General features: G+C 32.5%; 1 protein-coding gene and 1 long non-coding RNA gene across 2 annotated transcripts; both read right to left on the bottom strand.

Moving 5' to 3' along the window:
• Positions 1-8490: 8490 nt before the first annotated feature.
• LOC134281318 (ryncolin-1-like) lies at positions 8491-11719 on the bottom strand. The gene is made up of 3 exons (XM_062763805.1): positions 11686-11719; positions 9228-9392; positions 8491-8738 (listed from the first exon to the last, which is right to left on the bottom strand). Exons 1-3 carry the CDS (start codon positions 11717-11719, stop codon positions 8491-8493), a joined length of 447 nt encoding a protein of 148 aa, XP_062619789.1.
• A 790-nt stretch (positions 11720-12509) lies between these two features.
• LOC134281328 (uncharacterized) lies at positions 12510-13996 on the bottom strand. The gene is made up of 3 exons (XR_009995057.1): positions 13515-13996; positions 12874-12933; positions 12510-12555 (listed from the first exon to the last, which is right to left on the bottom strand). It is a non-coding gene; the product is annotated as an uncharacterized LOC134281328 (long non-coding RNA).
• Positions 13997-15133: the final 1137 nt, after the last annotated feature.

The raw sequence follows: 15133 nt of genomic DNA, 5'->3' as shown, positions 1-15133 counted from the left end.
ATTTAAAAATACACAATTTTCAAGACTCTTCCATCACATTTATTTCTATATGTAAGGAAATCTAAAGAGTACGATCGATAGTTTTAAACTGAGACAGGCTATTGATTAATTAATTAGTTATTGCTAGACGAATTCAACATAAAACTGAGTGTCCTAAACAACGCGTATCCATTTGTTTTTTATCTCATATTAATTAGTGGAATGATTTTTTTTATATCAAATGAATTAGTCTAAACATTAGGGCATCATACCGGAACTGAAAACAAGTAATTTTAAGTCATTATGAACAAACACAATATCTCGCTATGATACCAGGTGATTTAAGCAAACGAAAAGAAAACTCTTCCCGTTGTGCCTTTGTTTTTATTTTCAGAGCGGAAAACAAATAACTGGGATCATATTTAAGTAAAATATTAATTCACTGTAAAGGCTTATAGATCAGTCAGAAAAATGACGCCGTATTTCAAGTTAAAATCTCCTATTTTCAAAATCAATTTAGAACAAAAACAATTTTAATGAATATGCCGTTAAATAGTTTCGCAAACATTGCGAAATATGGACAATGATTAACTTGCTGACATGCAAATTTTTTTTTCGTGATAAAACTCAGATCAAAATGACATGGGATTAGAAATAATGATTTGTTTTCATTTCAAATAAAGAGAAAAATTAATGCATCTTGCAAAGATCTACACTATATTCAACAAAATATTAGATATGAATACATAATAGAGTAAATATATTCTTCATAAATTTTAGATAAATGCTAGTTTACCAAACAATGTCCAGAGTTTCTGAAATTAATGTACTGGTACTGATTAATGAAACTTCGTCCTTTTTAGTTCAATTATAATCCTTTTCTAAAGGATAAAGCAGTTCATTAAAAAAGCGTATAGTGCCTCAAGTATCTATGTTCCTCTTTTATATGTCACCTTATCATAGAAAAAGACGTCCGAGTAATGAAATAATCATAAAACGACTAAGTCTATCATCGTGTTAAGGAAAACGACTCAGTCCGTCACCATGTTATTATAGAAAACGACTCACTCCGTCATCATTATAGAAAACAACACAGTCCGATATCATGATATACAAAAGGACTCAGTTCGTAATCATGTTATAGAAAACGACTGAGACGTCATCATGTTATAGAAAACGACTAAGTCCGACATCATGTTACAGAAAACGTCTAAGTCCGACATCATGTTACAGAAAACGGCTCAGTTCGTTATTATGTTATAGAAAACGACCCAGTTCATAATCACATTATAGAAAATGACTCAGTCCGTCATCGTGTTATAGAAAACAACTCAGTTCGTAATCACGTTTTAGAAAATGACTCAGTCCGTCATCATGCTATAGAAAACGACTTAGTCTGTCACCATTTTATAGAAAACGACTCAGTTCGTCATCATAAAATAGGAATCCCCAGCCCGAGTTTGAACTGTTGACCTACGGAATCTGTCTCTTAGAGTTCAACCCCGGGCTGGGGCGGAAGTGGGTATCCTTATACGAGTGAATTTCTTAGTGCTTTCTACATGTATATTGATGTTTCTTCATTTATGGCAGTGCTGTTAGTTTAAGAGTTGTTGTAAACTGTGATTTATAAATAAAAATGATTTTATACAACGTTTATTGGTAACGATCTTCTTATAAAACTAATGTCCAGTTAAACTGTATCTCACTTCTATTCTCAAATACCGTGTTGAATAGTGCAGTGCTGTGAGAATTCCATCGGCACCGAATGCAATATGTTTTATTTGCCTAGATAGCTGATCGGTCTAACGCGCTGTTCCCTTATTGCTAGGAGACAGATTCCGTAGGTCGAGAGTTTAACCCCGGGCGACTTCACGCATAATAATTCTTAAAATTCCTATTCACTATACAATTAATTTGCTAAAAATCAAAACAAAATATTACCACTAACATAACACAGACGAAAACGATATGAAACATGAAACTATTCAACAATTGCAACATTTTGAAAAGCCCGAGGTATTGAAAATGGTTCGCTTACATTATGCATTCAGCAGCGTATGTGCACACATTGTTATGTCATGATTATTCCAATAAAGCAAATATCTAATTTCTTTTTCAGTTTAATTCTGAAGCAAAAATATTGATCATTAACTTTATAAACGATTGGGATGTTAAAAATATTTGTTTGAATATCGTCTTGCAATGGGACTAGTTTGTTTATCGAAAGCGTCAGATTTGACGCTGTTTGGGTTTATTTACTGTGCGATTTATAGTAATACAGTCAATCATGATGTCTATAGCCAGGACTTTGCTTTCAGCAAAGCCTGGCTAAAAAGGTTTTCCCTGCAGTGTACAGGGTCTCTGAAATTAATATACTCGCACACAGATGAACGAGACTTTGTTCTTTTAACACATGTTTAAGTTCAGTGATAGTTCAATATAAAAATAGAATGAGAAAGTTTTCGTAGCAAGAAAACTGTTAATTTATCATAAAACTAAATAGGTAATTTTGTGCCGACTCAATGTTTTATCTTGAAATATATGAATAAAACGAACATTATTCAAAATCAAAAGTCCATTAAACAAAACAAAACAGGGAGAGAGCATTAGAGGTGGGGTTAGGTGCCATGGGAGCGTGAGCGTGAGCATCCCCTGCCGATGGGTCACACCCGCCGTGTGCTCAGTGTCATGAGCGGAAAATAACGGAAAAATCTCTCGACAATTCAGTGTGTAAATAATGGACGAATTTAATAAGAAAAACGTCAGCCAGTATTTTTCCTAATTAGAGATCGTATTTGCTGACAAGGTCATTGTATCGACCACTACCGACCATGGAACTCAGGTATAATTACTACTTGTAGACACCTAGCTATCCCTTCTCTGGTATTTCTAACTTTGTGTTGTTTGCTTTGTTCACGTATCAGATTGATGAGATTGACCAGTCTTCGTTATCTTGACCTTTTAATAACTTGATTTGATTATATTATGGGTTTAGAAGGTGTCCACTCATCAAATTCTATGATAGATTGAACACTGATTGATTTAGGTCTCCACTTATGGTGTCTTCATATATTCTACAATATTTCAAAATTTTTCACAAAATGATAAAACGAGATTTAGGTGTTTACTAGTCCTAAGTTACTATAGTTCATTTAAATGTCCTACAGTCATTATTACAAGGATTGCTAATTTTGATCTGAACTAGTCCTAAGGTATGACTATATATAAATAGAGGTGTCCTCTAGTTCTTAGGTACATGTATATATATGATCTCCCTTGATTTGTAGTTGTATATGATTTTTATTCAACGAGTTTTGTGTGTTTCCCCCCCCCGAGCCTTGACACTTGATCAACACATGACTCACAGCGGTTGTGGTAGGGATGCTATCTCCTGCAATGTACCCGATCCTAACTCTGGAATTTTCAGGGTTCCTTGTTTATGATCTTTGTACAGATTTTTATTGTTTGAATATTTTTTGGAGATCGATTACTGTACTATCTTTACACGTTTTCCATATAACTAGATTACGGTCTCTACTAGTCTCTGTATATAAGTAGTATTAAGTGTCCACTAATCCTTGGGTGTCAGTAGATCGAAGCGTCTACTATTTCCAAGGGATAAATATATTTTGTGTCATTACACTTGTCATGTACCTTGATGTTGTCCACTTCTCCACTGACTCAAGCGCCCCCTAAACCCGTGATTTACAGAGATCTATAGATGCCGATACCTTCTATAACTACACTGATTTTCCCTCCTACTTTAATGCAACAGAATAAATGTAATTAGCTCTTAATATCATTGGCAAATAAAAAATCCTTTCCTCATATGTTAATGACAAGATAAAAACAAAAAAAGACAAGATATAAAATATTAATGATTTTATTATAAAAAGCACAGCATTCTTAAAAACTTTACAATATTGTTAGCGATTAACAACAAATGTATATTTTAAAAAATGGAATGGGCTAGTACTATTACTCAAACATAAGTATTTTTAAAGGGTTGATCCAAAACTAATGTCATAAATACTATAAAATCTTTAAAAGTCGAAAATATTCATAAAAAATGTAAGTACAATATGCATCTGCATATTTTGACTTTTACCCTAAAACATTCAAAAATAGGCAATACTTTTGGAAATATATGGAGATATATTCAATCTCAAAGTCCATGAAACAATACAAAATAGGAGCAGAGCAAACACGGACCTATAAAAAATCACATGTGGGATCAGGTGCCATGGTGGAGTGAGCATCCCCTGCCGACTCGTAACATCCGCCGTGTACTCCTTGTCATGATTGGGAAATTAACGGAAAAATCCGTCGACAATAATAAATAATGGCCTAATAAGTAGTCCGAAAAACGTCAGTCAGCATTTGACTTGATGCTAAGTTGTATTTGCTGACAAGGACGAAATGAGGACTCTTAGCGAGAGGGCTGATATTCTTGTTTCGTCATATTGTTTGTCAATAATTTATCTCGTTTTAGAAAATTGTACAAATATATTATTATAACAGTAACTTGATCCGAAGGATCGTATCACGTCGAGTTAACAGGCGCGGATCATCAGATATAACGAGACGCAAAGCGTCGAGTTTGATCTGATGATCCGCGCCTGTCAACGGGACGTGATACGGCTCTTCGGATCAAGTTACTGTTATAATGATAAATTTATTATATACTCCCTTATAACTTGCTAAATATATTAAAATAATCCTTTAGAGATCAATGGAATAATATTAATTCAATAAACAAAGCATTAAAACAAAGGACATTTTAACGCTCCAGAAAAATAACGTCATATTTCTGCGTACTACGTCATCAGTTACAGAAAGTGGTGATATAGAATCAGAAAACCACAGTGTGGTGATCCGGAAAGTCGGATCACGACGTCACGTGATTGCATAAAATCAACAGTAAATTTGAATGATACACATTAGGTATATAATGAACACGCAGAACATGATCTTGTGTATCGAATCAACTGAAAAATATATACCGTGTACACAGATGATGAAGGCACATTACAGTGTAGGTAAGGGAAGTTGACGATTGAAAAGTTAAAATCACAATGTTTATCATAAAGCCTGATTGTATATATGATATATAATCGATCAAAAAATATTAAAATAAACGCAACGTTTGGTCTCGTTTATAATTATCGTCACATGACAAGAATTCGAACGTTTCTCTTTTACACATATTTTGAATCTGATGAAACATAAGATTTACGCATAAGATAAATTTAAAAACAACGTTTGGCAACATTAAAATGATTTTAATAGTACAACTCAAAACAAGAGTTATTTAAGAAGTCGAAATAAGATATCTTTTTTAAAACATATATTGGAATATGAATACGATTTGGTCACGGGATCAATTTTCCAAAAAGCCTTTCTTCGGGCTTTATGGTGAATTTGATCTCGTACCAACCTGTATTTATTGTCCAATAAAATAATACCTTATTACTTATATTTACATTTTTTACTAATTCATATTTTATATTTGCCTGATTATAACTTTTAATGCGTGAAGTGTTTTATATTTCAAATTCAACGGCATAGGCCTACATGTAATCCATTGAATGTGTGTCGACCCTGTATGACGTCACTGAGAAATTACGTCGAACGTTCATGACGTTCGAAGAACCTGCAGTTAAAGATACGCATTACTTTCAGTATAGTGTTATTTAAAGGGAAGAATTTGAAAATGTAAATATAGCAAAATAAAAAGAGTTAAAATCTTTAAAAAGCACATTCGTTGATTATATCTTAATACTCAAAAGAAATATTTCATATTATGAAATGAAATCTTTTAATGGCAAAAACAAAATTATAGTAGTGGTATTTATATGTCAAATATTGTTTTAAACAAAATTGCTGATTAATAATGAATTTAATTCGGTTGTAACATTTCTTCTGGATCAGCTCTCCAATTTTCAATGTTCACTTTGTCGGAGCAAAAACACAGAGACCTATAGAGTAAGACATTGTTTGAATAAAAAATAAAAAAATAACCCCAGGTGGACTAGGGAAGAATTATTTAGATATTTTAAGCTGAAATTCACAATTCAAACAGCTATTCATAATAACGTAAAGATATATTGAACATGGTTTCTCTGTGTGTCTGTGTTTTGTTTCGACAAAATGGTCCTGTTAATTGTTAGAAACGAACTGTTCTAGCGAGTTTGTAAATCGAAAACTTGTTTCCAAAGTATTTAAAACCTCAATATAAAATCTTGTGGTCATTACGACTTTATTGGTAAATTGTGCTAGTGTTCTTCAATGAAAGTGTTTTTTTTTAATTTGAAATTCAGAAAATCAATTTTAAAAACAAAGTGAATTTTTCTGGTGTTTCCAGGTGTCCGCGTCTTTCCTAAATGCCAATATTTAAAAATAATATTGGGTTTTCGTTACTCAAATGAACACAAACCCTTTACACATTACATAGTCTAAATTGCGTGCATTATATTTCAAAACTGACACTTAACAGTTAAAAAAAAATACTAGTATACAATAAGTTTCACAATGTTATCCACAAAACATTCATTGTTTTAATAATAGACATATTATTATTACACATTATACACATTTATGTTTTACTACATTTGATGTGGTATTATATTAGTGACTGACAAGAAACTCATCTGTACTACATTAGATGAATCACTAAGGTATGCCAGGCATTAACGACAGTTCAAAATTCTGATTATTACGATTATGATTACATATTCTAACTTTCTAATTGTCAGTGTCTCTGGCATCCCAACAAACTTGAAAACACCTGAACCTGACCACAGGGCCATGAATTGTATAATTTAAGTAGATGACGTAGTGGTTATTACAATCACACCAACAGTTAGACCGTATAATGTCCAGGAGTAAAGAAAAAAGTTTTTTTTAGATATTGTAATAAATTCGGATGGTTATCCTACTTCGCAGGCTCCAAGGCGACAGGGACGATAAAAATTTATATTAAAAAAAAATCTTTACTACTCATAGATGCCATATGGCAGAAATCTTTGTAAGTGGTTCTACAAATCCAGAGGAGAAGCTGAAAATTTTCAAATGTTATCACACTACGCACAACTCATGATGAACAATGCACACGAACGACGAAAACGGATAGCAATAGGTCACCTGAGTGACGCAGGTGACCTAATGAATAAGTCAAAATATTTAACTAATTAACTAATGTATCAATGGGAACATCACACAGAGTTTTCTGTCAAGTCATGATCAACAATAACCTTTTATCTCAAGTCAAAAAAATTATATTAGAATTTTTTATTGATGACAAAAAATGCGAGTTTCCTATTATATGGAATTTTAAAGAAGGGAAGTTAGGTTATTATTTTTCCGATGTTGAGGTGGGGATTGGAAATTCAATATCTTCTGAAAGAGAAATAAGTCTAGGTTTAATCAATGTCTAACAAAGGCCTTAAAGAATACCGATCCCGCTTTAAAAAAATGGTTTTACCGTTAATACACAGTAAAGTAACCAGTCCTATTTTAGATTTAATTACCATCTTTTACATCTATTCATCTTATATGATATTTTCATTTAAATATCGAGAATGGATTTATTAATTTGATTTTAAAACATTGATCAGAGATCTTCTAGGTATATATGCGAGATAGTCCAAATTTGACCCCCAAAAAGCTTCATAACAAATACATATGACGATAATTATGAATCAAGAAATTTTAGACTTTGACTTGGGTTGACAAATAAAAAGAAAGTGCCAAATTGTTTTTTTTTCCTCATGACCAGTGAGACATTATCATATTGTCATTATTTTTTTAGTACCTCTCAAATGATTCCGATATCATTCTATTCAAAGTATCCAAAAAGAAAACTTGATACATTACATACAAAAAAAGTTCTGAAATAATTGAAGTTTAGATTGTATTCTATCTATTCTTAATGTACGGATTTCTGTATATTATTAAATGCTTTAAACAATAATAAAAACAAGACCCTCTATGCCACCGTACACCATGTCACAAGAGCATAGGTAACTGGTAAATAAAGATATTAAAATCAAATAAAGTTTTGTGGAAAAAATCAATTAAAATCAAAATGTCTAATTTAAACATGTTAAAAACAAGTACAATTTTCGATAATACCAATCATTGAGAATTCTTACATATAAAATACTTTGATGCGGTCAGTTTTACTAAACAATGGTGCATGTTGCTTAGTCTATATAATATTGTTGATATTGTGCAGAGATCCGATGGCCTTGGTCTTAAATTTAACTCAGCAGTTATGCTCCTTCGTGCCATTTTAACTATGCAAATCTGGTATCTGCACACAACCAACAATATACTTTCATGTAAATTACTAATATTTAAGTCGTCGCGAAACATTTCTTTAAAAACATGTTAATACCCCCCTCTGAATCATGGAACTACGCTACGCACTACAGCGAGATAAAATTTAGCAACAGTTAACATTCAGTATAATAATATTATTATTATTTCCGGATTATTGATAGACAAACTCTAGTTTTTGTTTCTAACCATCATCGAAGTCTGTTTAAATGTCTCAGTTGTTGCTGCATAGTAATACCATGTCATGTATTGCCAACCATACACCCCAGACTGTCCGTACAGTCCGTTTAGATTCCCAAGGGCACAGTCCTTGTACCACCACCCTCCGTAATATGATACACCACAGTTACCACCACTCCAGTCATTGTCCTGATCTTTTGTAGTAAATTTCATTCCATTGTTATACGATAAACTGTCACCTGTAACAAATTGTAAAGAACATTAATGCCTACTTATTAATGAATGATATGTCGTTATAAAGATACCGCATCTGTAGATGTCATTGTGAACTTTGACCTGTATTGGATATTCATATTTTTAGCAACACAGCAAGAAAATAATATTTAAGATATTAAATAGTTACCCCACATAATATTATTGAGTTATTGAACTTTTATTGGTGAATATTGACAAAAGTCGGCTGTACAAATGCACAAGCTTGCGAGTGAATCTGTACAGACGATGAGTGCCAACCTTTACCTATATAAGTTCAATAACCCCTTTATAATATAGCTGAAACATCTCTCATTCTTCGAACATAGGGCCATCTTTTTTATAATTATTTCAAAGATTTACATTTTTTTTTGTCAGACTTTTTGTGAGGTTGACCTTCCCGCAACTTTTGAAACCATTCTTACCGGTCTCTACAATACCTCACTCCGAGAGCATTGGTGAATAAAACTACTTACCCCCTATTCCGTTGTATCCAGATACTGTCAGAGTATACTTATTGTTTTCATCCCCGATGTAAAATGTGGTATACACAGTATAGGTCTGTTCTCCGTTATGTCTCTGGAGATCAATTCGGAGTTCTTGGTTTTTATCCTTTGTTAGGGCGTAGATTGCGTCATTCCCTATATATAATAAAAATACTTTATAACTTTTTTTAAAAAATATTCCATTACCAATATACCCAAAAAAATAGAGACGTTGATTAAAAAGATTCTAAAAGAACGACAGAAAGGAGAAGAAAACACTGACAGTGTTCTAGAAATGATGGATGCTGTCCTGGATAAGAATAATTTTAGTTTCAACAATAAACATTATATCAAAACTGAGGGCACTGCTATAGGATCAAATCTGGGACGAAACTATGTCTGTGTGGACATGGGGGAATGGGAAAATGTTCTTTTGGTGAATTATAAATTCTCAGATTTGGACTATTTCATGACCACATGTGAAAAAAAAACAAAACGTTTGTAAATGCTCGGATTTTGTAACGTGATTAATTTATAAAATGTGTTTTGGTGAAATTTATTGTAACACAAATCATAAGTTTAATAAATGTTTACAATATATAGATATTGTTCATATACGGTATGTTTTCCTTTATAGAATTATAAAAACATTTTAGTAACCTGTAATAAAATGGTTAAAATAAAAATAAATAAAAACCACCTTGAATTAACTTTGATTCAATGTCTAATCAATATTGATTTTCAACATTAAATCAACGTTGAGATTTCAACGTTGAACTCAATTTTCAAAATCTAACATAAACTATACGTTGAATCAAGGTGTATAATCAACGTTGATTCAAAGTTTTTTTGTTTTTTTTCAATATTATGTGACTTCTGGGTATATATATATGGGAACATGCTCATGAAAATCTCTGGACCGGGAGTATGTTCCATTCCAATTTAATCTCATATTTTAAATGCTCTTGGCCTGTGAACTTATGTATGAACAATTTTTAAAACGAGATAAATTATTTACAAGCAAGTGATGAAAATAGAATATCAGACGCCTCGTTTAAAGCCATCATTTTGTAAGTTCTGTGGTCGTAACAATGTCATTGTCAACAAATAAAATTTTCATAGAGTCAAATGCTCACTGACGTTTTTCATGCCCTGAATTTCAATGAATTGACGACTGATTTTTCCAATATTTCCTGATCATGACAAGGAGAACACAGCGGATGTTACCGGTCAGCAGGGGATGCTAACTCATCCATGGCACCTGATCCTACCTGATTTTTCGAATGTCCGTGTCTGCTCTGCTCCTGTTTTGTATGTTTTATGGACTTTGAGAGGATAAGGAGATAACTTCCGAAACATTAGAGGTGGAATCAGGTGCCCTGGAGGAGTGAGCATCCCCTGCTGACCGGTCACACCAACCGCGCAGTACAGTTAAGGCAACATTTTCTATAAAAAGTCACGGAATCCGATACATATAATGTTTAACAGTTTTATTTTTTAGCAAGACACTCTAGTTAAAACAGCTTTTTGTGATCTTCAAGAGTATGTCCATCGCTTTTCACATCGGTATTTTTTGACATCATGTGACCCCCTGAAGTCACGTGGGCTCCGATTTTAGGTCAAAAAATGAAATGTCAAATTTAACCAAAAAGTGCAAGGGCAAGACAAGCAAAAAATTAACTGCACAATGTTTTATGTTGTCTCTATGTATCTATACTTTCTCAAAAGTGATGCTCATTCAGTTAGTTTTCCCATATAATTAAGTTATTCAGCTAAATCAGACAGTAATGCATGAAAAATAGGATATTTTCCTAATTTCATCACGAATTATAAATTAACTAAAGAATTACAAAGTAATGGGCATCACTTTTTGAAAACTATGCAATAAAATAAATAATTTAAAATAAACACCTACTTTTTAGATTGTCGCCTTGCCCTTGCACTTTTTGATTAAAAAATGAAATCTTGGAAGAGTCAACCTAATTATAGTTTTCAAACGCATCACTGACCCAGCATGGGAGATAACTCTGGAGTACTTGATATAGTTTGTTTACCTCGTAAATTTAAAATAAATATACATGCGGGCAGGACTTGACTCTTTTTTTTTTACTAAATCAAACGGTATGCATAAAAATCCTTGACATTTCTTTCTTTTCTGTGTATTCGTTCTCCATACTTTGTATACATTTGATGTTTTTCAAACCTCCCGCATTTCCTCAACGATGTGTATATACACGTAGTATTACACACAAATAGGTTCAAATATTGCTGATATATTTATATAGAACACAAATGGTTAATTAAAATAAAGCCTTCATTAATAATTAATTAGATATCTATTCCCCTCTCTCACTACTGTACGCATAGGCCTCGGAACCGGGGAGGGGGGGAGGCTTAGCCTCCCTACTTATTTGCAAATTATATACATAATGTAGGCATTGGAATTTGCCTTTTTCTTTTGGCTTAGCCCCCAAAACCCCCATCCCCTTTCAATCAGTCCCCTTTCATTTTGCTTCCGACGCCTATGGTACACACACTTGTGTTATAATTTTTTTTCTTTCTGCATACGAGGTCATGTTCTACGATCGCTTTCAATCAGACTGCTTACTGTTAATTAAGGGATATAAACTAAGTTATAAGTTTAAGGTACTACACAATTGTAATTAGAAAGAATTGGGGTATACTCCTGTTTTTGTTAAGGGGACAGCTATTTTATTTTGAGGGTGAGGGACTGGCAGATTTTAAAAATAAATACTTGCAGATCAGTGATCTCCCCCTCCCACGAATCAGAGTTTATTTTTACATTTTTTTTACATGTAGTATTTTTAAAGAAGAGGAAAATAAATAAATAATCTGTCCTTCATCTTATTGATCAGAAATAAGTATTAATCTGTCCTTCATTGACATGAAAATGAAAAAAAAAATCTGACTTGGAAAAACTCGCCTGCCCCCCCCCCTTCCCTCAGAACAAATGGTGGTCCCCTATCCTATTTTGAGTCAATTAGGGGGATCTCTAGTCTCCTGTTTTTGGTAATAGTATTGAAAGATAAATGAACACAATGCACATGCTGGAAATAAGATCTTGATGATCATTAGTACCCTCCACACAAAATAGTAAGAAAGTTAAGATTTTCATATCTTAATGGCCTTTTCAACACCTGTGGAGTAAATATATGAAAAAGTCAAATTATTATTCATCTAGAAAATTTATTTAATAAACATTTCTTTTCAAATCCATTGACAGACTGTAGGAATGCAGGGCAGGATTAACATGCTGCCTAAATGAATCCATTTGTCCAACATCTGGGAATAGCTAGGCCTACAACACAATATATATGCAGTTATATGCTATGAATTACTAAATATACATTGTAGGATAAAATACCATTACATTTGACAAAACAAATTATGCTACATTGTATATTGTAGTGAATTTATGTTATTGATATAAATGAAAAAAAAAATGTGTTACAAAACTTCTCTGGGAAAGTGAAACCTCTGACATTTACAATAGTTATTGATAGAATATTTTCTATTTTAAAAATTCCAAGTTTCTTCTTTACCAAAATGAAAAAAAAACAATATGTAAAGCACATGCAAACTTTGAAAATGTGAAATGCTTTAGAAGTATACATACCCTGTGGAGAAATGATGCATTTTTTATTCATTCACGCTTTAGGCCTGAAACTCTGGACAGCTACAATGATAAAAGTATTATATAAATATTTTTAATGTACATGTAATCTAAACAAAAAAAATATTTTTTTTTCATTAATTTAGAAATTTTAGAAAATTACAACCATAGATCTGAAGTGGGGCTTTTATGTTTTCAACACAATGTTACGGATATTTTTTTGTAAATTGTGTAGCATATTTGTATGTCAAAATACATCATTGTTTGTTTAGCCTAGTCACTACGTGAATCTTTGACTGAAACAATGAAAACTGCATCTCTTTCAATTTAGTCTAAATTTGTGTTACTGATGATCTCCATTATTACACATATTGTCGCAAAGAAAATGAGCTAATTGACAGGAACTCTGTACATATTTAGTGCAATTAATTTTTTAATAATTCTAAAAAGTGTGCAACTTAGTGTGTGTGGGGGGGGGGGGGAGGGGGTTGTTACACACAAGGCACTGCATAATTACAGTTTTTCACTGACTGTACTAATACATTTAAATGAACATGAAATTGAACACACTCGGTTTTTTTTATGTTAACAAAAGCATGTCTACATGTAGATCTATACATGTACCTGCATATGCGTATACATACCTGGCCTGGAATTACAGTGCAGTGATTGATCTACGGAGCTAGAGCTGGTGCAAATCGTCTCAGTTTTCTGCTATTTTCCGAAATAATGTCCTCATATTCTTGTAAAATGGAGAAGCAATGCCTTGTCTCTTATTTTATCCCTATTTTCTTTAAAGATTGTGTGGTTATTGCATTTAAATCCACTGCTAATCTCAGCTGATGTCGCCACGTTTTCAGATGTAAACAACATTCCGTGTCACCGAGTGCAAGCGCTTGGCTGAAGCCGAATGCAGACAAACGACACATTAAAAAGAGAATTATTTTAAAGACATGCTATTTTATATACGAGAAAATCACTAATTATTTTCTATTTAAACATGAAGATATTGTTGTTTATTACAAATTGTTGCCAATATCGGTGAATAGTTATTTTGAGCACCATTTCCTTATATGGATCAATCAGGGCGGAGCAACTGTCATGACGTCAGACCTCATTATGACTTCATTACCATAATTTTTTCATGTGTTGCCTTAACTGTACTGCGCGTGTGCTCATTGTCATGATCGTGAAATAACGGAAATTTCAGTCGTCAATTCAGTGTATAAATAATAATTGGTATGAAAAACATCAGTCAGCATTTGACTCAATGATAAATTGTATTTGCTAACAAGGTCATTGTATCGACCATAGAACTTACGAAATGATGACTTTAAACAAGACTGAATATTTTTCGCTATCTCCATATCCTTCCTTGACAAAAAAGTCATATGTGGTTGATTCAATGTCTCTGCGACTTACCGTTTAATTTTTTTTTTAATTCTCTGTTAACAGCAAAAAATTTCAGGGGCAATCACTCATTAAAAAATTTGATATGACATATCAAACCGCTAAACTGTAATATTCAATGTTTGGATTCATTCTATGATTGACAAGATAAGAGAGACTGCTGTATGTTCGTAATTTAAAATATTGATGGGATATCTATTCTTCAAACTATGATATTCGGCGCACTCATTCTTCATTGACGCTCTGCAAGTTTATACCGCGTTAATTCAATGTATTTGCATTTTGAAAGTAAAGTTGCGCAAAAATGGAATTTGAATTGAAAAACACTTGTATAGAATAATAAGTGGTTTCAGGGGGATAGAATTTTGAACGTCACAGGTGGTTTGTAATTTCTTTATATTGAATTAATTGATTATTTGTATCATTTGCAATGACATTAGGTAAAAAAAATATGTACCAACCCGGGCATCTATTTTTTTTTTATTTCTATCATCTGTCCGTAATTCAATATAATTGCATTGTGAGGATAATAAACTTTCTCATGCTTTAATCTGTATTTTTTCTTAAAATATTTACATTCAGTGTAATTTTCTTTATGAACTCCATTAGAAATCTACGACGTTCAAATATTTATAACAAACACGAAACGTTGTCACCGCGCGTTTGAATACAGAGTAGGAACTATATGCATTTTCAATACTTTATGTACACCAAAATGTACATTGTTTGACGCAATTTAATTTAAAAAAAATTAACCCTGTTAAATTAAAGCAAAATACAACAAATGTGCATTTAAAAATAATTTGTCACTTTTTTTCCTCTGGATGTTTGTTTGCGTTATTTAACTTCACGA

Source organism: Saccostrea cucullata, unplaced genomic scaffold (assembly GCF_032062105.1).
Source record: "Saccostrea cucullata isolate Sc308-1 unplaced genomic scaffold, CSIRO_AGI_Scuc_v1 ctg23841, whole genome shotgun sequence".
NCBI classification, from domain to species: Eukaryota; Metazoa; Mollusca; class Bivalvia; order Ostreida; family Ostreidae; genus Saccostrea; species Saccostrea cuccullata.
Note: the sequence above shows the minus strand (reverse complement) of the source record. Positions and strands in the feature narration are given on the sequence as shown.

Bases quoted from the DNA above. Each gene is read 5' to 3' on its own strand.
- LOC134281318 (XM_062763805.1), bottom strand. From the start codon at position 11,719: ATGGGGGTTTTGGGGGCTAAGCCAAAAGAAAAAG. The intron at 9,393-11,685 runs GCAAATTCCAAT...TATTATATATAG, and splicing joins GGCTAAGCCAAAAGAAAAAG to GGAATGACGCAATCTACGCC. The intron at 8,739-9,227 runs GTAAGTAGTTTT...AATTTGTTACAG, and splicing joins TGGATACAACGGAATAGGGG to GTGACAGTTTATCGTATAAC.